Source organism: Peromyscus maniculatus, chromosome 4 (assembly GCF_049852395.1).
Source record: "Peromyscus maniculatus bairdii isolate BWxNUB_F1_BW_parent chromosome 4, HU_Pman_BW_mat_3.1, whole genome shotgun sequence".
Lineage (NCBI taxonomy): Eukaryota > Metazoa > Chordata > Mammalia > Rodentia > Cricetidae > Peromyscus > Peromyscus maniculatus.
Window position 1 is genome coordinate 105,981,886 of NC_134855.1, and position 25,022 is coordinate 106,006,907.

Genomic DNA, 25,022 nt, shown 5'->3' on the forward strand with positions numbered 1-25,022 from the left:
TGCCCATCTCGTCTGTGTAATTTAGCACTGACTGTGACACTCTTGGTGCTGGTAGAGCAACATCCGGCGGCAGCCTGTCATCAGAGGCCTTCCGGGCAGACGCTGTCCCCTCATAGACTTCTTTGGGAGCTGTCTTTATATCCTGGCAGAATGGACCATCTCCATCCCGTGGGACCCTGTCAGCTGCCCTTGGTCGCCTCTCTCTTCAGCCTTGTACAACCACTCAGAGCAAGTCTGGGCAGGATCTTGGGGTCTCCTCTGCTGACCCAAGGGCCACAGCACATCTGTCAAGTCTGTTTGAGCTCCAGTTTCCTCGTCTATCTTGTGAAGACCCGAATTCTCTATGTGCTGTGGGACTTGGGACAGGAATCCCCTAGTAGGAGCTCATGGCTTCTCCTTGCCTCCCAGAAAGTGTCCCAGCTGGTCATAGGCATGGCTGACATGCAGTGTTCCCTACTGATGTCTGTGGAAAGGAACGGCTCTTCTGGAGCCTAGGAAGCTCACAGGGAAGTGTGTTGGTGGGAATGTTGCTGTGTGTGACCCAAAAGCCCTCTGGTTCCAGACCAAACAAGCAAAAAGGGGAAAATATTTTCTAGAAACTCACTTGAGTTGAGGGGGTGGAAGGTCTGAACCTGCTGTGGTTCTGCCGGTGGACCCGAACTTTACCCTAAAAAGAACCTTGACTTCGTTGGCAAATCTTTAGACCGTGGAGGGGCATCTGGAAACCCTGCCCACACCAGCTCTGCCTGGCTTGGGGTTGAGCCTAGGCCACCTGCTGGAGACGGACCATTTGATGTGGCAGAAATTTGACTAGAGTTCAGAAATGTGTAGTTTGTAAAGAGAATGGTGGCTAGACAGAGTCAGAGAACCACTTTCCCCGGCAGGTCAGTGTTCTGGAACAGCTTTTCAAAGTAAGGGGTGCCTCAGCTTTTTACCACCGAGAAGGCCCGTTGTCTGAAAGTCAAGGCTTCCCCCGTCACTTGCGAGGTCATGAGCTGTCCTTAACTAAGTGTTTCAAAGGCTTTCTAGGTGAGGTTTTCCTGTGCTGTGGGGGCCCAGTGTTGACAGCATAGCCCGTCACTACCTAATAACAAGCTGAACCTGGGTTTGCAAGAGGCCAGGCCCCTCTGGTCTCTGAGTATTACTTAGGATGAGTCTTCGAGTCCCTGGTGTCTTGCGGGAAGCCCAGACTCGACTTCGCTTTCTCTTCCCCTGTTTTTCGTCTTCTTCAAATCAGAGCTTCATGTTCCCGAGGAGAGCTGTGGCCTGTCCCCCAATGATGTTGATGATAAAGGGCTGCTGGCTCCCGTTGCCATGGCCCATTGCCAAGGGGACAAGAGAGGGCTGTGCTGGTGACTCATCTCCCCTTCGAGCCTGTGTCCCTCATGTATGCCGTCCTGGCTCACAGTTGGTGCCAGCCAGTCGGACCTGGCTTGTGTGTGTGTGTGGACATGGGAGTGGGTTTCCCCCCTGCCTTTTCCCGGTGTGAGAGCTCAGGAGTGGGCTGTCTAATGGTGAGGCCTGGCCTCAGGATCATTGTTGGTACTGCTACTGGCCGCCTGCACAGATGGATTACTGACTGTGCTTGGACGTAGCTCTGCTTCCTTAGGAATGAAAGTGTGTTTGAAGCTGAAACTGAAAAACAATAAAAGTCAACCATTTCAGTTCAAGATGAGTATACATGTTGAATTGAAGCAGGTTGGATGTAACAGTTTTCAGCCTCACCCCTCTCCCCTCAGGATAGATTATGTTCTCAGGCACCAGAGTGTAGTTTCCTATTCTTTATTCCTAAAACATTTGAATATAAGCAACTTAGAGAGGAATAAATGAGAAACTCGATACTTTTAAAAGATTTTGATTGTAATTGGTGTGTGTGTGTGTGTGTGTGTGTGTGTGTGTGTACATGTGCCTGAGTATGCACATGCTTGTACAAATGCCTAAAGAAGCCAGAAGAGGACATTGGATCTCCAGAAACTGCAGTTCCAGGCTGCTGTAAGCTGCCTGATGTGGGTGCTGGGAACTTGGGTCCCCTGTAAGAGCAGCAAGTGCTCCTAACCACTGAGCCGTATCTCCAGCCACTTAGGAAGGAAAGGATCTGTTTTTCCCTTAGGGATGCTTGTATCAGAAGGTATACAGAGTGTGTGGTGTTACTTTTCTATAGACTAACTGTGCTAGAGAAAATGCAAGGAAGTTTCTTGGGGTTCGGGTGTAACTCAGTGGGATAACACTTGCCACCACTTCCAAGGCCCTGGGTTCGATCCCGAGCCCCACAAACAGTGAGAGAAGCTTTGGTTTTTTTGTTTGTTTGCTTGTTTGTTTTGATTCATCTGGACTTTGGATCCTTGAGAAGTTTCTTAGCATAAAATGGTGACGATGAAGTCAGGATCAGTATGACGTTAGCATAGATGAGAATCCAAACCTTAGCTTAGTATGTAAATTCTGCTGAACCAGTCGAAGCAACTCAGTGACTTGAGAAGAAGATGGACTGTTCGTTGACTAAGAGCCAGGGGTGTTTTGCATGCTGTTCCCTGTAGTAGCTCACCTCCGACTTTGGCTTGGATTTTACAGCTCTGTGTGGTTTCTCCACTGCAAGCCTGGCCTACGTGGGTGTCACCGTGTCCACCCTCTTCCCTGTGCTGATAGTGTGATGAAGCCTAGTAGTGGGAAGTTTTAGCCGGGGACCCCCAGGGAGTCTCGGTCCTCCTTCTTCCACGAGGATAGTCCCGTTATCACAACGCATTTCGGGAGCACTTGCCTGACATAGGAGCGTGGAGGCCGCTGTAGTGGTCAGAGCAGCAGACAGCGACGCCAGTGTCCCGGGTCACCCAGGGGAGTTTTTCAGAATGGGCTCAAGCTGTTGAGCTGCCGGCAGCTGTGTCTGCCCTGCCTTTGTGGGTGCGAGGAGAGGCATGTCAGGGGCTTGCCCAGAGGAGCAGACTGTGGCCTTAAACTCACGCTGGCAGCAGGTTTCCACGTCCTCCGGTACCTGCAGCCACCGCAGCTAGCGTTTGTAGTCAGGACAGGCCTGTTAAGCCTAGCTATAAATTTTATCTTTATTTCAGTCTGGTGTTTTCCCGACTGAGAAGGCACCTGTGTGGAGGCAAGGCATGGGGCACAATTATGTAACAGTCGTACAGTTTGGGCTAGTTCTCTGCAAGCTCCCTCAGACTGGTCCACCTCGTGGAGGTTAGCTGGTGAAGGAACTTGGCTCCCACCTCCTCTCTGACTGACTAATCCTCACTCTGTCATCTCAGGAACGCTCAGGCTTCCTTTGGCAGCAGCGTCTAGCTCTTCCTACATTTCTCTCTGTTGTCATGAGCTGGCTTCGGCCTGTGTTGTGTCGCCCAGGGGTGCGATGTCACCTCCAGCCTGGATGTGTCTCATAGGCGTGCTCAAGGTACACAAGGTTTTGGGGTTGTCTGGGGAAGAGTCTCCGAGCCCAGCTGGGACAGATCTAAACCATTAACTGTCCAGGCGAGATGATTGTCTTTGTGATTATGCAAAGCACCGTCTGGGATGGAGGTGGAAGGCCCTCTTTCTTTTCCTGCGGGATGGGTAGAAGGAGGCAGCCCCCTCTGTGCACGTCAGTGGGAAGGAAGTGTGTGTTGTCTCCGTCCTCACGGCGAGTTCCCCGCGACGACCGTACATCTGTGTTGAATTACTGCCTGAGTTTGTATATGGCTATTATAAATGCTAAGTTTGTAACTAAGGCTTTCATGTGAAAAAACAAAGAGCTAAGGGGTGACTTTGGCAGAGGCTGTTTTTGCCCTCCTCCTTTTTTTTCAGCCCGTGTCTTGATCTTTGTTGTCACTGAGAGATAAAGAACAGTCAAGAGTGAAACCTTACATGAATTTAGGGGGGAAACTATTGTCACTCTTTTTTTTTTTTTTTTTCTTTTTGCTACTGGTTTTAAATTACATACGGGAACCACAGTCAACTCTGGAACCCAGGAGTTTTTATATTATAGGGTAAATTCTTATCTCCCCCTTACCCTCGGCCCAATATGATTTCTGTCTAGAAGCAATTTATAGTTACTAAAAGCTAGTAACTTGGGGTTTTTAAATTACTTATTCTGGAAAATAGTCTTAATTGGGTTAATGTATTTGGAGTTGGATGTTGGATGTTGACTTTGCGGTTTGGATGGGAATGTTTGCCTTGTTGGGGGCGGGGCTCAGACTCTCCCTGAGTAGCTCAGGTTGGCCTCACGCACACCCTGTAGTCCAGGTCTTCCTGGTGTGTGAGCCACCGGCTGGTATCACCCTGAGGCCTCCCTCATGCCAGGTAGGATAAGTATCCGACCACTGAGCTATGTCTTCCGCCCAGGCCGTGCTTGTGGCGCAGGGGGTGGAGCCCAGGGTTTCCCACTGAGCTAGGGCCCCAGCCCTTGTCTTTAAAGGGTCTCCACGTGGTTCTTTTGACTGCTTAGTGGAGTAAAGGGTGGAATGAGCTGTCTCGATAGAAAAGGATGTTGGTTTTATGTTTTTGTCCTAAAGCAAATACAGGGCTGGTCTTCATTTGACCTGTTAAGTTTTGAAGTTATTTATGCTTATTAATATAAGATGCACAGTCAAATCCCCATAACCTTCTTAATATAAACAACAGCTATGCGCAGAGATAGAGCTGTCCCAGGGACTTGGTGGGACAGGATCAAAGAGACCAAGACACAGGCATGCCCCATGTCCTGGCCTGACCAGTGGGTATGAAATGCTGCCCTGGGCTCTTCAAAGCACTGATTTCAGGAGTACGGCATGGGGGGGTGGTTAGGGGGGGAGGCACCGTGATGCTGGTAGGAGCCTCCCAGGGTGTGTTGCTGGTGAGAGGAACTAGCTTAGGATCAAGTTTGGGAAGTGTGATGGCAGCTTTGTTGATTACAAAGAGAGGATATGCTGGAGAGATGGCTCCAGGCTTCAAAGGCACTGGCTGCTCTTTCAGAGGACCTAGGTTCCATCACCAGCATCCACATGGTGGCTGACAACCACCAAACTACAGTTCCAGAAAGTTCGGTGCTTTCTTCTCTCCACCACATGCACACGGTGCACAGACCTTCATACAGGCAGAACACCCATATGCATAAAATAAAAATAATCAAATCCAAAATAATTTAAAGGAGAGGGAGGAGTAGTTGAGAGGGATTATTATGGGTTGTCTTACAGCTTTAGGGACAGAATCATGATTGGGGTGGAAGGTTAGAAAGGAGCATTCAGTTCCCCAAAGAGAGCTCTGTAGTACTTAGTGGTCATCAGTGGGGGATGCAGCACCTGACCCTGAAGTGAGAAGAAGGGCCGAGAAACCGGTGGCCTGTCACCGAGGGCTCCCGCCCTGTCTCCCACTAGATGCCATGCTTCTCTTGGGACTGAGATGTCTCTGGACAGCTCTGGCTCCTGGCCCGCCTCCCCTGTCTAGTAACTATGTGAGTGTGCGTTTCGGGGCAGCTCAGGTGGAAGCGATAGCGGAGACTTCCGGTGTGGAATCAGAAATGAATGAAAAGGCCCTGGATCTCACTTGCCACTAAGTTTGGACTTGATTGCACGAAACAGACCTTGGTGAAGGAGAAAAGGCCTGTGAATACTAGTTTCCACATCTCTGTCCAACTCCGACCTTGGTTAACTTGGGCTTTGCAAACCATCCGGCTGGAAATGGATGAAAGCAGCCCGTTATGACTTATTAGCTCAGGGCTACGTGAAGGCAGTGGAGAGGACACACCGGAAGAGTGAGCAGGAAAGCTCTGGCTTTGGGTCATGCACTTCATTACTGAGCATTTTATTCTAGCAGGCTGTTTTTAAGGTGCTGTCTTGAATTCATTTGACAACTCAGGCTTGACACCAATGTGCACCAGGGAAAAACAGATTGAGAGAAACTTAAGCTCTTAGGCTGCATGCTTTTGCTTTATTTTTATTTCTTTCTCCTTTTAATTTCATTTGCGTATGTTTGTGGGGTGGGGTGGGGTGTGTGTGTGTGTGTGTGTGTTCGTGTGCATGCATGAGTGCATACATTGGTACACAGTCTGCAGAGGCCAGAGATGTTGAGTGTTTTCCTCAATCACTCTGATCCTTTAGAACTTAAAACTGGGTTTCTCACTGATCCTGAAGGTCACAGATCCCACTAGGCTGGTTAGCCAGTGAGTCCTGGGGTCCTCCTGTCTCTGCCTCCCTGGTGCTGGGTGCCAGGGTTCCAAACTAGAGCAGACACTAAACTTCCTGTGACCTCTTCCTCCAGCCCCTGTGTTATTTCCAATAGCTTTCATTCTTGTCAACTGGCTTGGTGGACTTGTTAAATTTGTCTATCAAGAAATAAAATGATGAAGCTAAAAAAAAAAAATAGACCTGGAAGGAGGTTGAGGGAGAAGATGAGAGGGAGGAGGGAGACTTGACTGGTTTCTGGGTGCTGTTTCTGAGTACACATTTCAAAAGGAGCGTCTGGTGGCCTTTAGTGTACCCTCACCGCCAGTGGCAACAGCTTTCCTGGGAAGAGACGGGACACCTTGGCCCCTTTAAGGGGACTTTGAAAGCTGCCTCTGCACACTGGCTGGTTGCTCTCTTCCTCCTGTGGGCTATGGGTATGTCTGAGTGGAGAAAGATTGTTTCGGAAGATGTTTAAGTAAGCAGATTACTGTGTTGATCCAACATCCCAGAATTTTTTATTTGCCCCAGTGAACAGTGAACATTGAGCATCAAAGTGGCCACCTGCGGACACCACCCACCCATCCCGCCATATTTGGAATATCTCTTTGGGGATTGTTTTATAGCTTGTTTGAATCTACAAGTGGATCTTTGGAAAGGTCTTTATAGGCGTGGGTGGTCCAGTCAGAGCTTCGGTGATGGGCACAGAGTTGGACAGCCCTGGGATGGCTCCGGAGGGTAGCCATCTTCTTTCTTCCTACAGTCCAGGGACTGATGGCACTTGACTGTCTCAGTGTATTCTGTTGGGTGTTTGAAATAAGCAACAGTTTCTTCAAAGTCACACATTCCCTGTCTACTTGGACATCAGGGAATCCTTGTCCCGTTCTGAGTTGAATATAGATTTGGTTTAATTCATGCTGATTACTTTAAAATCTAATCTTTGTGGATTCCTGACCATCCAGAGACACAGGGCTGAAATCCTCCTGCAGGTTTCCAGTTGGCGTCTGCTACTGCGGCGCTGTAATGCCAGTGGTAATCGGGGGCACCAGGACAGGGCCTGCCCCCTAGCCATGGGGACTGAGCTAGCCGGCTCCTGGGCTGAGCTTGCAGTCCAGATTGGAAGTGCGCTAGGATGAACGTCTGTGTTGGCTCACAGCACTGTTGCAGGCCAGGACGTCTGGCAGAAGGGCCGTGAAGGCCACAATGTGGCCTTAGTTCTTTGAACACATTGCTGTTCAGTGCAACAAAGTCACAGCTTGACTACACTCCCAAGCACTTACCCAAGATATTAATCCTTTCAGTGACTGAGCTTTGAAGATCTCCTGTTACTTTATGAGTTGGAAAACTGTTAGCCAAGTGACCCACATCTTGCATCACCGAGGGCCTTTGGCATCAGGAATGTCCTTTCCCTCCCCTCCTCCTGCATAGAAAAACGAATTGGTATCGTGCCGTAGAAAATCATGTTTTGGATTTCAAAAGATTATTCCTTTGGAGTCGTATGAAATCTCAGCGGGCAGAGGACACTTGGCAAAGCTGCACGTGTCTGACCCAGCACATAAGAAAGTTTTAATAGTGGCATTTGTTCACAGTAAAGAGGAACAACCCTGGGCCTGGGAAGTCCCCTCTGGTGCAGGCTAGTGGCCTGCAGGGTTGGAGTCTTGCTGCAAGTCACAGCTTCACAGCCCATGTGTGGTCTCAAGCACTCTGCTCTATCTGCTTGGTGTGTGTGTGTGTGTGTATGTGTGTGTGTGTGTGTGTGTGTGTGTGTGTGTGTGTGTGTATGTGTGATGTGCGCATGCACATTCATGCCAGGTTCACAGAGTAAAATGTTTCTCAAATACTGAAAGTATGTTCCAAGGGTAAAAATGTGACTTGAGAGCTTCACCTTTGAAGAATTTTTATGTGCATGTAAAATCTCCTCGTTGGTATAGAAGTGTGGCTCTCTCGCTTAGTGGAGCTTTTGTAAACCACTTTATCATGAACACATGTGAATATTTATGATTTTCAGGCACATCACTAGTAGAATAAAATATTTATAGTTGATGCTTCCCCATCTTAAGGACTGAAAATGTAATGGCGATTACCTTTTGGGCCGGCTGACCGTGGGAGTAAGCGGGTGTGCGCAGGACAGAGTGAACAGGAGTCAGGAAGGTGGTGTGGCAAGGTTTCAGAGCACTGTGTCTCCAGCCCACAGACTCCAGGTGCACCTTCAGAAGATCAACAACTGTGGCGGCTGTGGACCACAGCTGTGGTTGTCAAAGCTCAGGGTGACTGTGGGAGGAAACTGAGCCACTCTGCCTTGGGAATGGAAACCCTGCTTCTAGCTCACCTGCACACTGTAGAATGGATGAGCTGGACCCCATTCTTTGCTCTGCTTTGGTCTCACAAGGCACACGGCCAGTTATGGCACCCACTAGCATAAAGCTGTTAGGGGAGCTCAGTGGAGAGCTTCCCTACACCCTATTCCCTATACTCCAAAGAAAATATTTTGTCACCTGAGAAATAAGGTGTATTTTGTTGAACAGTACACCATAGTAATTAAAACTAGTATACTTTAAATAGGATTTTAAAATATATATATATAAACTTAGTATATTGTAGCTGAAGGGATGGCTCACTGGTTAAGAGCACTTGCTGCAAGATATGAAGACCAGAGTTCAGATCCCAGCACCCAATGACAGTCCAGACATCTGCACACATGCCTGTGACCCCGGCGCAGAGTGCAAACAGAGGCAGGATTGCTGAGGTCTTCTGGCTTCCAGCCCAATGGGGGAAAATGTGAGCCGGGTTCAGAGAGAGACCCTGACTCAAAAAGCAGTGGGAAGAGGAGAGAGAGAATGCCACTACCTCACTCTTCTGGGCTGTACACACACAGCATAAACACATGGACTCATGCGCATAGACACATACACAACGGCCTTTTTTTTTTTTTTTAAGTGTACAACTAACTGCAGTGTCTGGCTTAGGGCGTATCTATGGTGTGCGTATTACTTGTGCCTTGTGGAGTGGATACTAGCCGTTCGTTTTCAGTTTAGATCAGAAGAATATTATTTGTTTCTCAAAAAAAAAAAAAAAAAAAGAAGGCTGAAGAGATGGCTCAGAGGAAAAGAGCACTGACTGCTCTTGCAGAGGACCCAGGTTCAATTCCCAGCACCCACATGGCAATTGACAACTGTCTGTAACCCTAGTTCTAAGGGGACTGACACTTTTATCTGACCTCTGCAGACACCGTTCATGCACATAGTGCACATAAATACAGCTATACACATAAAATAAAACTAAATAAAAATTTTAAAGCACAACTATCCTGAACGCTGTGGTTCAGTGGTAGAACACACTTGCCCATCACACTGGAGGCCTTGGGATCTCTAGCATCACAGGCAAAAGAAATAAACATTCTTGATCATTAAAAAAAAAAAAAAAACAAGCCGGGCGGTGGTGGCGCACGCCTTTAATCCCAGCACTCAGGAGGCAGAGCCAGGCGGATCTCTGTGAGTTCGAGGCCAGCCTGGGCTACCAAGTGAGCTCCAGGAAAGGCGCAAAGCTACGCAGAGAAACCCTGTCTCGAAAAAACAAAAAAAAAAAAAAAAAAAAAAAAAAACACCAGCCAGGCATGATTGGTGCATGCCTTTAATCTTAGCACTCGGGAGGCAGGGGCAGGATCTGAGTTTGAGGCTGGCCTGGTCTATATAGTCAGTTCCCAGCTCAGCCAGGGCTACATAGTGAGACAAAAAAAAAAAAAGAAGCAAGGCTGGGTGGTATGTTAGCATGTCTAAGACACACCAGCCTCCTCTGTGAGTGGTGTTTACACTGTACAATACTGTTTTGTAACAGCTTTTGAAAATTACACCTAAGTATGGCTGGTAGCCTGCTTACTAACCCAGAGCTATTGCCTGCCAATTACAGTGTAGACTAAGCTGAGTCTAACCATTATCTTGGGTTAATACACCCTCTTGACTCCTAAGTGCTCTCAGAAATCACAGATCAGGGCCCTGGGCTTAGCCACTGCTTCTGATCCTTTGTTCGGTGTGTTTTCGGAGTTCTAAGGTCTGTGGACCTTAGGTTCCCCTTCCCTCTCACCCTGACCCTCGCTGCGGGGCTGTGGGGATCTCTTTGTATCTATGCACCTATTTGTACTAACAGCCTTTGAGCTGTTCTTTATGGGAGAAACAGGCTGTCTACTTATCTCCTCCGACAACAGGGCATTTATCTCTGAACAAGTTGAGTTTGGCCACCAGAGATCCATGGTTGCTAGCAGTGTGGGTGTGCTTCCTAAGTGTGAGTTTTGATAAGTCAACTTGTGACCCAGGCTAGCTCCTTCAGTGGTTTTTAAGTTCCCAGCCAAACATGAAACAGACCACCTTCGGAAGCCTACGAGTGAGAGGAGGATCAGCTGGAATGCCAGAAGGCTTCTTTTACAGTGTGGAGGCATTAGTCAGAGTTAGCCATTGTTTTGTGTTCCAGTGGAAGAAGATGGTGATGCTTATTAAAGCATAATTCTCTCTGTACATAAAGAACAACCTGGCTCCAGACATGAGGTGCATGGGAAAGGACATGCTTCATGAGAGGGTCCAGTCAACCCATCCCAAATGGGTGGCTCAAAGAAGGCACGCTTCCTTGAGTTCAGAAGGGGTTGCTGAGAGCTAAAGCAGTTTTCTGTGAAGGTTTTAAACAGACCAAGACAAAAGTGTGAACCACATTGTAAGTATCTAAGTCCAAACAAATGGTGGCACACACCTGTAGTCCCAGCACTTGGGAAATGGAGGCAAAAGTTCAAGAGTTCGGTGTCAGCCTGAGCTACATGAGACCGTGTGTGTGTGTGTGTGTGTGTGTGTGTGTGTGTGTGTGTGTGTGTGTGAGAGAGAGAGAGAGAGAGAGAGAGAGAGAGAGAGAGAGAGAGAGAGAGAGAGAGAGGAAATTTGTTTCCTTTAGTCCACAAGAACTTCGGATCCATGAGACCTCAGCTTGGCCTCCTAGAACAACATGGCTCTCCATCATTCCTTGAGTAAATCAGTGAATCTTACCCCATATTGATCATCGGATAAGTTGGCCGGCAAGCTTGATCACCCCACCAACTTTATAAATCAAGCATATGATGTTTTTTTCCTTCAGTCATTGGGTTTTATTTCCAACCCCAGAGTTGAAGCTATATCTCTCTTCCGTGTGTTTGGGGAGAAACAGTGGAATTAGGAAGCCAGGGAGGCAGGTGATGGGACCTGTCATGGTGGCACGGTACCTCGCTGGCCTGCTCAGCTGTGTAGGTGATAGGTTTGCCTCCCCCGGGGTGGGGGGACACTCAGCAGAAGGCCCCTAAGTCGGAGAGGGCTTGGCAGCACATAGTATAAAAACTCTGGTCATGACCGGGGTGACGGTGCATGCTTGTCATCCCAGCACTTAGAAAGGTGATATAGGAGGGTTGAGAGAGGCCCGGACTACATGGCGAGACCGTCTCAAACAAGCAAAGATAATGATTTGGCTCCTGGTACCAAATCCTTACAAAGCTAAGAACCCAGGAAGAGACCGGGAACTGATATCATCGCCTGGCATGGTGTCTACCCTTGAATTTTTTTGTCTTTTTTTTTTTTTGCCAATTATTTAAACTTTAGTTTTAGTAGACTTAATAGTAACATTAATATTAGAAATATTTATGCTAAAAAAGTATGGACAGTGAAATTTTTTTCGTGTGTGGCTGGATGTGTGTTCAGGGCCCATATCTGACTTAGCCTAAAAATTTGACTCCTCCATTAGACTTCCTGTCTCTACTAATCCTTCCTGTAGTGACGTCCCCTCTGATGCTCAGAGTGTGGGTAGCTTGGTGGGGCACAGAGCTCCCCCTCATTGAGGCCTTATGGAATACCTGCTTCTTAAGCTCTTGATCTTTTTTTTCCCGTCCATGGAGATAAAACGTCGCTATGTAGCCCAGCATTCTCCTCCTGCCTCTGTTCTGTGGTGCTGAGGCTGCGTGCTGAACCCATCCTTCACTCTGCTGAATCACTGTTGACTTCCCTTGCTTAGGGAAGATGTGACAAGAATTCGAAAAAGAATTATCCACGTCGTGAAGTGTTTGCTTTCATGTGCTTTTGTAGAGTTACGAATCCGCAATTTATGGACCTCTTACAAAATTTTAAAAAATTTAATGTTTTTATGAAATCCAAGAACCTTAGGTTTTTACTGCTTTACTGAGTGGGAAATTTAGTTGGGAGTTCCTTGTGCTTGTTTTTAAAATATAAAGGAGTCCAGGAGTCTCTTCCTGGACTATTACTAACTCCGAGCAACATGGTGTATTCTTGTGTTGTTACAGTATTAACTCCCTAACATGATTTTTTTTTCTTGAGACAGGATCTCACTATATAGCTAGCTCAGGCTGACCCAGAACCCACAGATGTATATGTATAGCCCAGGCTGGCTTCAAACTCACCCACATCGTGCCATGATCCAATCTTTTTCTCTCTTCTCAAGTACCTTTACTCCCAGACCCAAAGCGTTTCCTCCCCTCGTGTGGTGTTGCAGACTTGGTGTCTATCTTTGTTGACTGAGTTAATACTCAGTGAAAACATGCACTTATGCTCCCTTTTGGACGAGCTCTGGATGTCACTGACCCTGCTTCTGTAGGAACCCACCTGCCAGGCAGCTCTGCTCTCCCCATTTCGTCAGGTTTGAATTTTTCCCAGCAATTTGTACCTTGTTCTAAGCCCAAAGTGGGTGTTTTACTGAGAAACTAAAGTTTTATGTTCTCTAGTGTTTTATGTATTTTTTTTCTTTGCTAGTGTAGTTCTAAGGGTGAACTTTGGGACCCCATGAATACTAAGCTTTGTCACTGATTTCTCTTCCTTCCTTCCTTCCTTCCTTCCTTCCTTCCTTCCTTTCTTTTTTTCTTTTTCTTTCTTTCTTCCTTCCTCTCTCCCTTTCTTTCTTTTTCTTCCTTCCTTTCTTCCTTTTCCTTTTTCTTTCTTTCTTTTTTTTTTGTTTGTTTATTTGCCTTTCAAGACAGGGTTTCTCTGTGTAGCCCTGGCTGTCCTGGAACTTGCTCTGTAGATCAGGCTGGCCTCCAACTCAAGAGGCCCACCTGCCTCTGCCTCCCAAGTGCTGAGATTAAAGGCATGCACCGCCACCACCCGGGTACTGATTTCTTTTTAAAATCATGATTACCTTTATTTTGTGTGCATGTGTAAGGCAGAGACAGTTTGTGGAGTCAGTTCTCTGCCTTCACCATGTAGATTCTGGGGATCGAACTCAAGGTTGTCAGGCTTGGCAGCCAGTGCCTTTGTGATTAAGCCATGTCATCGGTCCCTGTCCTGTCTCTTTGGTGATCCTCATTGTGCTGTTTAGGATTCTTTTTGAAATAGGATGGCTGGGCCAGGATATTTTTGATTCTTCTAATTCTGTGGAGTTGTCCTATGGCACGTATGTCTCCTGGTTTTGTTTTGTTCTGTTGGTCAACTTGACACAAGCTAGAGTCTCCTGGAAAGAAGGAATCTTAGTTGAGGCATTACCTCTGTTGGGTTGCCTGTCAGTAAATCTGTGGGTAGTTTCTTGATAAATGATTGATGTGGTAAGGTCTAGCCCACTGCAGGCAGGGCCAGCCTGGGCAGGGGGTCCTGGGTCGTACGAGAAAGCAGACTTAGCAGGCCATGGCAAGCAAGCCAGGGAGCAAGGTTGCTACTTCGTGCCTTTGCCTCTGCTCCTTGAGTTTCTGCCCTGACTTCTCACAGTCCATGGACTGTGGTCAAGTGCATGAGCCAAACAAACCCTTTTCTCAGCAACAGAAGTCTAACTAGGACATTGGCTAAAATGATACTTCTTTCACGGTTCTTAACACCAGATTGAGAGTCGCTGAAACCAGAGAGCTTCCAAAAGGACGGGAGTGAGAGAGATGGGTTTGTTCCTGGAAAGTCGTGTACCCTGTTCTCAGTGCTGCCGACCCTGGCGTGATTTCTGCTTTCTCTGTGCCCACACAGCTTCCATAAGGCAGTCTCAGGAGGAACCTGCAGACGTTCGCCCTGAGATCCGGATCGCACAGGAACTTCGGCGGATTGGAGACGAGTTCAATGAATCCTACACGAGGAGGGTAAGGACCCCTTCCCACCCCCCCCAAAAGAGGAGGCTGATGAACTACAGCCTACGTCATATCTCTCCTCACTTCCGCTCCCGCTGCATCTGAGTGCTTGCCTTTAATTAAGATACAGTGTGAAGCTGCAAGAGGTATTTTATATATGAGAGACCTCAACATGTTAGTGCTTAACATTCTTTTAAAGGGTCATCTATATACATTTTGAAATGGTCCCACGTAAGTATGGAGCACGTAGTTTTCAGTTCAAGTGCTTCTCCGAGTAGATAGAGTTGCTAAATTCGACACTGTCACTCAGCCAGGACTCCCATCAAGCGGTGCTGAGGACATTTCACATTTCGTTATTGAAATGTATTAGGAGGCCAGGAATCAATAGCTTAAGATGGGAACCTAGTCAAGGCCAACTAAGGGTAGCTGGCTGCTTCCTAGATTTCACAGGTATGTTCTTGATTTTAATAAAGTTATAATAATAATAATAATCAACTTAGTTCATCTTCTAGCAGCAGTATGTTTAAAAACAGTTTTGAAGCTTTCCTGATGAAATGAGGACGTTTGTCTGTTTGGTACCCCACTTCCCATGGAATCCACTTTTGAGGGTATAGGCTTTGCTTCTGAGGTGCAGGGTGACTATGAGTGGGGTGACCAGTTACTTAACAAAGTGTCCTGAGGTAACTTTGGCTCCTTCTCATTCATTCAAATGAAACCTCTCTTCTCTCTGGAGAGGTGCCAGGCCTAGGTCCCTGAGATGTTTCTGTCTTTACATAGACATCTCTTATGTAGCCAGTTGGTCCAAAGTAAGCAAATGTTCCCCATGAATTGCTTGGGGTCTTCTTTTCTGCCTGCAGAGCTGCTCAGACCTTCCTCAGGCACACGGGGACACCACCACTAACTACCACCACCCTAACCCTTCCCACCCCCACTGAGGAGGCTTTTTCCCTTCTGAATAGCAAATCTGTTAGGGAGTCCTGGACCTTGAAAATAATTTCTGTTCCCCTTCCTGCTTTTCCATGGGATGTGTTGGGGGATGTGTGTGTGTGTGTGTGTGTGTGTGTGTGTGTGTGTGTGTGTGTGTGCGCGCGCGCGCTATGGTCATGCTTCTGTCGTTAAATGGGAGCTGTCACATTGATGAATGGACTGAGGACTTTTTCAAGATAATTGTGTTTAGCTGGCACAAGCTTGGCATCCACCCCCTGACATGGATCACTTCACAGAATATAAATTCCTTCTTAGTCTAGATCCAAACTGGCAATCTTTTGGGAAGATGGGTTGATTTCATAATTTACCGTTACAGTTATATCCACTAATCCCTCTGCGTCGGATTCTCTAAAGAGGTTTCTGCGGTGACTGAACTTTATGACTGTATGAGGCTATGGTGTGTTCAGGAGCCTGGTCCTTCTGTTGAGGGCAGGGGTAGGAAACATGAGGCTGTTTAAGGGAGAGGGGACTACAGTTTAGTCTTGGACTGCAGTTGGGTCCAGAGTCCAGAAGGATATACTGTCTTAGTTCGGTTTTTATTGCTGTGAAGAGAGACCATGACCATGGCAACTCTTATAAATGAAAACATTTAGTGGAGGCGGCTCACTTACAGTTTCAGAGGTTCAGTCCATTATCATCATGGCAGGAAACATAGCGGCACACAGGCAGACGTGGTGCTGGAGCTGAGAGTCCTATGTCTTGACCCAGAGGCAACAGAAAGTCAACTGACTGTCACACTGAGGAAAGCTTGAGCAAAAGAGACCTCAGAGCCCACCCCCACAGTGACACACTTCCTCCAACAAGGCCACACCTCCTAATAGTGCCACTCCGGTTGGGGGCCATTTTCTTTCAAACCACCACACATGCCATTTCTGATGAACATAGAGACATCTAAGTCTAGATAGGAGCTGGCTATGATGCTGCCTCTGCATTGGAACATCGTAGATGCATGCCCTTGGGGCTGGATCTGGTGGGTGGGGATGCCTCAGGAGAGACGCGGCTGTGGGCAGGTCTTTGTACTGCTGGGACTTGTACACTGAGATGAGCTGGCACAACACCCCACTCTTGGGTTGTATCAAAGCCTTTGTCTGCAGAACCAGGCGTCGGATGGATAGTTTGTACAAGTTTCACGTCAAGCCATAAGGTGTGGACAGAGGACTAGGAGGCCCTCCCAGGTGAGCCTGCTTGAGGCAGCTCCCTGGGGACTGTGAGTGGTTAAGGATGGTCAAAGTGAGGGATAGCTAGTGAGTGTAGTCACATGCTATGGCTGGCCCCTCAGGGAGGGCATCCCAGTGATGAATGGTTCAAGTTCTGTGCGGGTGAGATATATGGACCGTCCCAGATTCTTCACTCACACAGAATGAGACCAGGGCTGTGTGTGGTCTGCCTCCCGCTTCCCTGCCAATGTTATTTTATAGTTCCATGTTTAAGTATGCATTTTGTGATGGTCGCATCTTTTTTCTTAATGAGATGTGACATTGTTATTTCCCATCCTTTTAACACAGTCAATGTAAATACACATCATTGTACTATTTTGCAAGATTTTATACTTTATTTTATATATCTTTTGTGTGTGTGTGTGTGTGTGTGTGTGTGTGTGTGTGTGTGTGTGTGTGTGTGTAACATACCTTGTGAGCCACTGTGCTTGTGTAGAGGTCAGAGAACAGAGAACAACTTTTGGGAGTTAGTTCTCTGCTTCAAACTAGCAGGCCTGCAAGCTTCTGGACAATTCTTCTTTTGCCTCCCATCTCTCCGGTCCTGGGGTTACAGGTGCACATGCCATCACTCCCAGCGTTTTTATGTGGGTGGCCGGGGTCTCGCTCGGACGATGACGCCTCTGTGACAAGTGCTTTCCCTAACTGAGCCATCTTGCCAACCCTTAGCATATCGTACCCCATGCTGAAGTGCAGTCACCCATAAAGGACTTTACAGCTTCCTTAGCTGGCTGTTGGGGGAGGGATAGGTTCTAGGCTAGACCTTAATTCCTCTACAGTGAAAGCAGATCTTCTCCAAATGGTAGGTGACAGCAGCCAGTTCAAAATGTCAAACTCAAACTCAGGACACTGACCCAGTGACCTCAAAAGCCGCAGCCACCAGTCTGGCTGGTTAGAAGAGCAGCCCATTGTCTGTTATCACAGCCATGGTCCATTGTTGAACACTGGGGACAGGAAGCCAGGCAGGAAGTGGGAGAATAATGACTTCAGATGAACCATTGCCGAGCTGCGGCCCATCCCTCGCCTACTTAAGAGGATGCACCAAAGCTTCTACAATCTAGTGTCTGCATCGGGGCAGTTATCTTCTCTCTAGTATTAGTTAGCTTTTATTGCTACCAACCTTATAAAGCCTGACAGGACATCTTCCCAAGTTACCGGTTAGGAGACTAGAGATCCCACTGTGTAGCTGTTGTATGGTGAGTACATTTAAGAACGGTGGGGCTGTGGAGGCTGAACCCCTATAAACAGAGAAGGGAACATCATGGAGAGGAGGGGTGCAAACCAGTGGAACAGGGCATGCACTGCAAGGGTGTGTCTTCTCTGTGGGACAGGGAAAGGGAAGCTGCCCTGTGAAATCTCAATATGGCTACCCAAACAAGACCTGAGCAAGGACAAGCCTGCTTGGCATGCCAGTGTGGGTGGGGAGCTCTCCCAAGACCTCTCCCCTATTAATACTGCAGTGTGTGCTTCCTGAGAGCAAGAACATCTCGGCCACATGCAACCGTCATGATCACCAATGGACAGTGACCCCATGCTGCCTTGGGACTGTAGACTTTAACTACTTATCTGTCCCAAAATGGCAGACAGGGGGGCAGACACTGATTCAAGCCCCAGTGTAGACGCATGCACTGAATTAAGATACTAAGGTGCACCTCGGCTCTGTTAGCACCTCTGTCTTTGGAGAGGCGACACTTGTGGAGGGCCCAAGACAGTTTGAGCTTATAGATTCCCTGCATTTCTTGTACCTGGTGCTTCCACGGGATGAGAGTTGGGTTTTGTGTTTCTCTAGGACTACTGCAGAGGCAAGTTGTCCTTGGTCTCTTTCCCTGGAAGGCGTATGGTGGTCCTCTGGTGCTGATAATGTAGGGCCATGGTGGTGTCTTCTACTGTGGAGTTGGTGCTTCTCCTAGAGCTCAGGAGGGAAGGGACAAAGCCTCACTGGGGAGGGGCGAGGCCTCCTGAAAGATGGTGCCTGACCAAGTTATACCCAGGTGATGTACCAACCATGCTAACCCTTGCTGGCCACTCTGCGGTTTGGAAGACTCAGGAGGATGGCAGAGGCTTTGGGGGAAGCTGGACAGCACAGGGAGGCCAGTGGGTCCAGAGAGAAGCTCAGAGAACCCGATTGTGTGTAGGTCATGGGGAAAGCAAGCGGTCTGTGTTTGGCTGGGTGGTGTCCGGGCATTGGGCCTGGGAGCCTGTGTTTGAAGCCTCTTCATCCTCATGAGGGGGTGTGTCAGTGTGAGACCACCTACTCCTCACTCATCTCCAGTAGCCATTATCAGTGCTGTCCACATGCCTTAGCTGTGGCTCCCCTACCCATACCTGGCCAGCTCATCTTTTGGAAGTGACATCAAGTGCAAGTCATATAGTCCCCAGCAGCTGTGAGCACTAATTCTGGAAATAAGATGTCTACTTATGGGCATTTGAAAGCCCCTCAGCCCTTCAGAGAGTTGTTCTAGGAGGAACTAAACTCATTCTGCAACTCATCCCCAACCTTGAAGCTGGCATCCATGACCCTCTGTGGCTTCTTTAGGATTTCAGTCAGATTGTCCACCCTGAGTCCCTATTCACAGAGAATGTTCTTGGTTAATGAGAATGTCCCGGCTGTGGACAGTCTAAAGCTGAGAGAGACCCTGCAGATGGGTCAATGAGCGAATGGAAACCCTTCCATCGTCTGCTCACAAGAAAGAGTGCATCTTTAGTTTACACTGCCTGCTTCCTCCTCAGCCCGACATGTGCAGGCATGAGTTGACTGAAGTGTGTGTAGACAACAGCAGAGCCCCGCACCAGTCACAGTGTAGCCGGAAAGGTGGCCCACAGATCAGTGTTGACAAAAACACAGTTCTCTGAAGTGTTGTGCACACGAGCATTTGTGTGTTTTAAATGTGAAGCCTGTGTCTCTCCCTCCTAAGAAAGGGAAGCCACCGTCCTGTCTGCGTCCATGCTTTTAGAAACGAAGGTGGCTCCTATAAATCACCAGCAAGGGAGAGGCTTAAATTATAGCTTGCTTGGATGAAACCAACCAGAGATGTATGGCCTCGGGCCATGTTCTCCAGAGGCCTTCATTAATTGAAAACTGAAGTTTAACAAGATAAGCTGCTTTCTTAGACTGTTGTGAAAAGCACCATTAAAGACCTGAATATCAAATGTGAAATCCACACTCGGGCCTGACTCACAGAAGGATGGGTCTCTTCACACGTTAGTCACAGGAATTTATAGATGAGCAGGTCTCTTGTAGCAAAAGCAGCCTCAAGGAGGTTAGGTGAACTGGTACCTGCCATTGTCGGAGACACAGTTACATGTGTTTCCCTTGCAGCTGGAGGAAGCAGTTTGGCATTTTGGTTTCAGGCTTTGTCCACACACCTGACCTGGCCCACACTGCTTCTGTTCAATGACCAGAGGTGGCGACGGCTTCAGTCTCTCCTCTGAGGCAAGTGGAGGGAGTTTGTGTTAGATTCGCTCCACGGTGTTGTGCTGCTTTTCTGAATAAGAAACTCTGGGCTCCTAAGCAAATGCACCCCACCAAGAGGCATGGACCCACTCTAGCGTCGGCTAGTGCACGCTGCATGCTCGAGAATCTGGGTGCCATTATCACTCCGTTCTCTGTCACGTTGAGTACTGCCAGGAACCCTGTCCACCTGGCTGCCTTTAGAGGCTTTGGACGTGCTTTTCAAGCAAGTGCGTTGGAGCCTAGAGGCCCGGGCTGCATCTGTCCGGGTGTACGCAAATAGGAGAGGAGACCGGGGCACTGAGGTGTGTTCGAATGGCTGGCTGGGTGTCGGGCTAGACATCTTGTGTTGATCTGCACCACGTGTGAGGATTCCGGCAGGTGCTACATCTGCAGGGCTACCCGGCAGTTGTGGGACGGCGAGCCCTGAGCGTGTAAGCATGAGGAGACGCAGGTGCCTGGAGGGGAACTTCAGGCAGGTTTACGGGGTAATTTTTTTTTTTTAATCTCTGGAGGAGGAAATGAAGATGCGAAGAAAGGAAGGTTTGGCCCTTCTGCAGACACATAAAAATAATAAGCCCTGTTGCATCATCCCTTGCTAGACTTCACCTCGCTGAACCAAAGCGGGAGGTTTGGGTTGTGGTTAAGAGTGTGTTACATCCCACTTAGCATTTCAGAACAGCATGTTCCTGCTCTGAATTGAGTCTGTTGTTCCTTGTATCTCTCCCAGGAGACATAATACCCATCTTGAACCCTGTTTGGCTGGCCATAGACCAGGACCCAGCACCAGTTCTGAGGCCTGCCTGGCGGGGGTCCCCATCAAGTAGAAGTCTGTGTCATACTGCCAGATTGGCTAGACAGGTGGCCCCCACTGTGAGTAACCCCATGAAGTGGTTTCTGTGTCCCCATGCAAGACCTTCACTTTTAACAGTTTCTGTTGTACGATACGGAGAAGGAGACGATGTAAGTTGGGTTTGTGAGAACGTTTGCAGCCTGTATGTGACTTTCAAGCCGGTGCGGCCATGATGGATCTGTGACAGACAGCTCCGCTTGCTTTCAGTGCCGGGGGTGGGAGCACATTTCTTCCTCTCATGTCCAGAGGCTTCTCGTTGCATCCGAAGGTGCCTCGTGTGCCTTGTCTTCAACCCTTGTAGTGACTAAGCTATCATACTCAGGCTGTTGAAATGCCCTGGTTCCCTCGGTGGCAGATAGAAAGTGAGTGTGGTCTTTAGGCAGCAGTCATCTGGCCTGAAGGCAGCAATGGCCATTGAACGGGCAGGGAACTCTCAGCAGATTCTCTGTCTGAAGGTGGAGGAGGGGCTAGGGCCTCACGGCTGCTTTAGGAAACATTGTTTAGATGGCTGGACTGGGACCGCATTGAAGTGGTACAGCTGTGTTCTGGGTACCCTCAGCCTCCTGGACGGCTCACTCTGAGCGGGGCTGATGGGGAAGGGTGCAGCATCCAGGGGACATGGCATCGCATTCTTCGGAGCCAGAACCTGCAACAGAGACGACTAGAGTCCTTCCTCGTCTCATAGTCCAAAATTCAGCTTCCTATGAATTACTGCCTGTGTATAAACCTGTTAGACGCTTAGGACATCTGGAGGCTTCAGGGCGGGCATTCTGTGTGAGACATACTTCCAACTAGTCGAATTTTTCTATGGCTCAGAGTTCTGATGGGGTGCCTATTTTGGGATGCTTTTGTATCTAAGAACTTGGGATAGGGTACTGTCAATTTTTAAAAGTGTTTATTTGTTTATCTTTTACTTATGTGTATGTGTGCATGCGTTTATGCATATCATATATGCACAGATGCCCTCAGGGGACAGAGGGCATTAGAGCCCCCGTAACTAGACTTAGGGGCAGTTATGAGCCATCTGATGAGGAGGCAGAGAACCCAGGTCCACAAGAAGAGCCATAAGTGCTCTTAACCACTGAGCCATCTTTCCTGCCCCCATGCCTGTTACCTTGACTGCCAGGAAACATGACTTGAAGTGTGGTTATGTCGCCGCAGATCCCACCCCTAGGCCTCACCGTGCCCCCTCCTTGCTGTGATTTTTAATCTGCATCAGCCTTTAATTGTATTGTGATGTGGCTGTCACTGTAAGCCCCCTCAAGTCTGCTGTCTGCATGGGGTTATGCTAAGTGCGGGCCCTGCCGTGGAGACTGGCATTTGTACCCTACTCTAGCAGAAGTCTGAGCTGAGGTGCTGCAGTCACTCGGAGGGGAGGTCTCTAGTCCCACTCCACAGAGCCCACTCTGAGATCCCTTTTGAGCCAAAGGGAAGGTGACTTTGAGCAATGCAAGGCTCTGCGTGGAGGCAAAGATGTGCTGATTCCAGAGTCACCTCTGAACTTGTCCTGTCTCTGGCATGCCAGTATCCACATCATCCACAGTATCCACATCATCGCTCTCCATTCTTGAATGTGTGGTCCTAGGTGACACGTGTCTTCTAGGAAGGTGTGGGATCCAAGGTGTGTGTCCTGGGTCTGCCACCTCTTTGCCCTGCTACTTCCAGCCAGTTGCCGCTTGAGGAGAGCCACACCGGCCCCGCGGGGTTGTTTGGAAGGCTTAAACGCCTGCCCTGCCGTTAGTTATTTCATTTAGCAGTGGCAATGAGTGACCCTTCGGTCCCCAGGCCTGTCCCAGCACCTTCTGGGGGGGGGGGTCCTGCTTGTCTCGGGAGCCTTTTCAGTAGCCCCTTCACCCAACTGCATCAGTGTGCTAGACCTCCCGAGCATCTCTGTGACTTAGTCTCAGACAGTTGCTAAGCTTCCACCCAAGAAGTGTTTTCACTTAAATGGTGCAGAATGGACTGAGAATGACCGTTCAGGAGGGTGGGTGAAAAGCTCCCCGGAGCTGCAGTAGCGGGGGCCGCAGATGGGGTGCTGTAAACAACAGAAGTTAGCTGCTCTACAGTCCTGGGGGGGCAGGGGGGCACAAGTCCGGCATCAGTCTCAGCAGCGCTGGTGTCTTCACACACCCGTCGTCTCTGGCCTGTTGGCGCCGGGTCCTCCATGCTGTCTCTGTCCCTCAGGCGCTATATTCACACCTTGCCCCCCCCACCCCCACCCCGAAACCAGTGAGTTCATCTCCATCCCCTTGCTGAAGGCCCTGTCTCCATAGACAGCCACGTTCTGAAGTCCTGGGGCCAGGACTGCAGCCTGAGAATTGGGGGCACCCTGTGGCCCCTCTCGAGGGGTTGCCGGGAGGGAGGCGGGGCCTCTCTCCCTATTGTACTTTCTTGTCTGCATCAAGCGGTGGCGATCAGGAAAAGCGCTCGGTTTTGCGCCGGGCGGCCTAGGTGTGGTCCTGAGCTGTAGACCCTGAGCACACAGATGCTCCTGGGAGTGCCCGAGTGTGAGTCACTGATGCGGACCCGCTGGACACGAGCCGGGGGGTGGGCTCTGCCAAGAGCTGCGGGCCCGGGAAGTAAGATCTGGTGCTCTTGCTCCTGTGCATGTTCTCCTGTCTCTCTAGTTCTGACTAAGTTGTGAGGGGCCTTGCCCGCATGTTAGTTAGGTGGCTTCTCCCCCGTACACTGACAATTCTAGCTGACGGCTCCCACTGCAGATGATGGCCGTTTTCAGGCCTGACTTTCCACCCTGGACATGTCGTCCTGGCCAGGTGCTCTCTTGTGTGTGTGTGTGTGTGGGTGGCGGGGACGGGGAGGGGAGAGACGAGTAGGTCTGCAGGATCCGTTCAGCTCTCCCGACCCTTAAACCAGAAGACAACTGAAGCTCAGGCTCACCCTTGGGTCCCCACGCAGACGTCACAAAGAGTTCCTTCTCGAGAGCCCGTGTTCGAAGTGTCAAGTCCTGGCTTCTTGTCTCCATTCAGCCCCAGCTCTCACATTAGCAGCTCCCCCCAACACCCCCCCACTCCCCCCCCCCCCCCGGCTCAGACTGAGGCACACCTGCAGCAGCCTCCAGCAGCCTCACTGCTGAATCTGACGTAAGTTAGAGCCACCCACCCATCCTCCAGCTGTTTTCTGTCGTGTGGGCCACATGTGCTGGGAGGAGCAGCTTTAGCCACCGTGCCAGCTGTCAGGGCTGGCACTGTGCTCTGAATCAGTACTAATGGCTTCCTCCCTTGAACGTTGTCCAAAAGCAATTGTTCACTTGCTAAAGGCGCGTGCCTTGCTGTCACACCACGGCCCGAGAGGGCGGCACCCCACCAGCACCACCTCCACCACTGGGGACTGGGTCTCCCCTTTGCCAAAATTACCTGCATTCCCACAACTGTGCCACCTGACACGATTGTATGTGTCCTTTGTACAAGTCTTCCCATTAACCTTGACCACAGCCACCACTGTCCGCCTGTCATCCTCAAATGGTTAGCCAGTCAGTGTCTCCCCAGATGCGACCAGGACTAGAATTTGCAGCTTACCAAGTGTGAGCAGTTGAGGCCCATCCCTTGGGCGACCCACTCATTCCCGGTGTGTTGACTGCAGATACCCAGCCATCCCCACCGTGTGCTTACTCAGAGGGCCTCGTTGACACTAGGTCTGTTCAAGTCTTCTCACCTTGGATTGATGGCTTAGTCAATTGTAGCACTGGCTTTCTTTATTTTAGTGAGCTGCGGTTCTATTTTGAATAAGTCTCTTTCAGCCTATTAATATTCATTTTCACCAAAATGAGCCTTCCCCTGAGTTATTCTCACACAAAAGGAGCAAAGTAATTTTGAAAGTTAAATCAAAACAAAGCAGTCTTGTGTGGAGGGCTGATAAAATCGCAGCCTGTGGTCACGGCAGCTCCTCCACAGGAATCGCTGACATAAAGCTGATTTCCTCCCATCTTGTTATGGAAAGAAAAGGGGAAATGCCCTGGCCCCTTGAGCTTGAGAGCTGTGTGTGTAAACAGTGGGGAGAGGGGGGCTCCCCTCGCAGCTGGTGTCTGCTGGGACCTTTGGAGTCTGAGAGGGGACAGACAGCCCCAGTGTGATTCATGGTCATTCCCAGACGGTCCTGAGGAGCACTTCCCACCAGAGTGAAGGGGGTGGGGTGCCGGGGGTGGCCATGCAGCCAGGTCCTGTTGGTGGGTTAGTCATTAAGGAAACGACCAGGGCCTACTTGAGACTTGAATTTGAACCACGCTGTGGCTGATGGCGCTGGGGCAAGTGTATTGTTCCCTTGCCTTATGTTCTCCAGTGAGATGAATGGGACCCCAGATGTGTGGATACTCTGGAAGGGTGCA

The 25,022-nt window shown here is 49.2% G+C and overlaps 1 protein-coding gene across 7 annotated transcripts in view; it reads left to right on the top strand.

Annotated features, from left to right (window-relative positions):
- The window catches only part of Bcl2l11 (BCL2 like 11), a 40,190-nt gene that overhangs the window by 9,941 nt on the left and 5,227 nt on the right, over window positions 1-25,022 (top strand). For all 7 annotated transcript variants that reach the window (XM_076570602.1, XM_076570598.1, XM_042276200.2 and 4 more), the window contains one exon: window positions 14,078-14,187. In XM_076570602.1, the coding sequence (XP_076426717.1) occupies window positions 14,078-14,187 (110 nt within the window). The remainder of the gene's footprint in view (window positions 1-14,077; window positions 14,188-25,022) is intronic.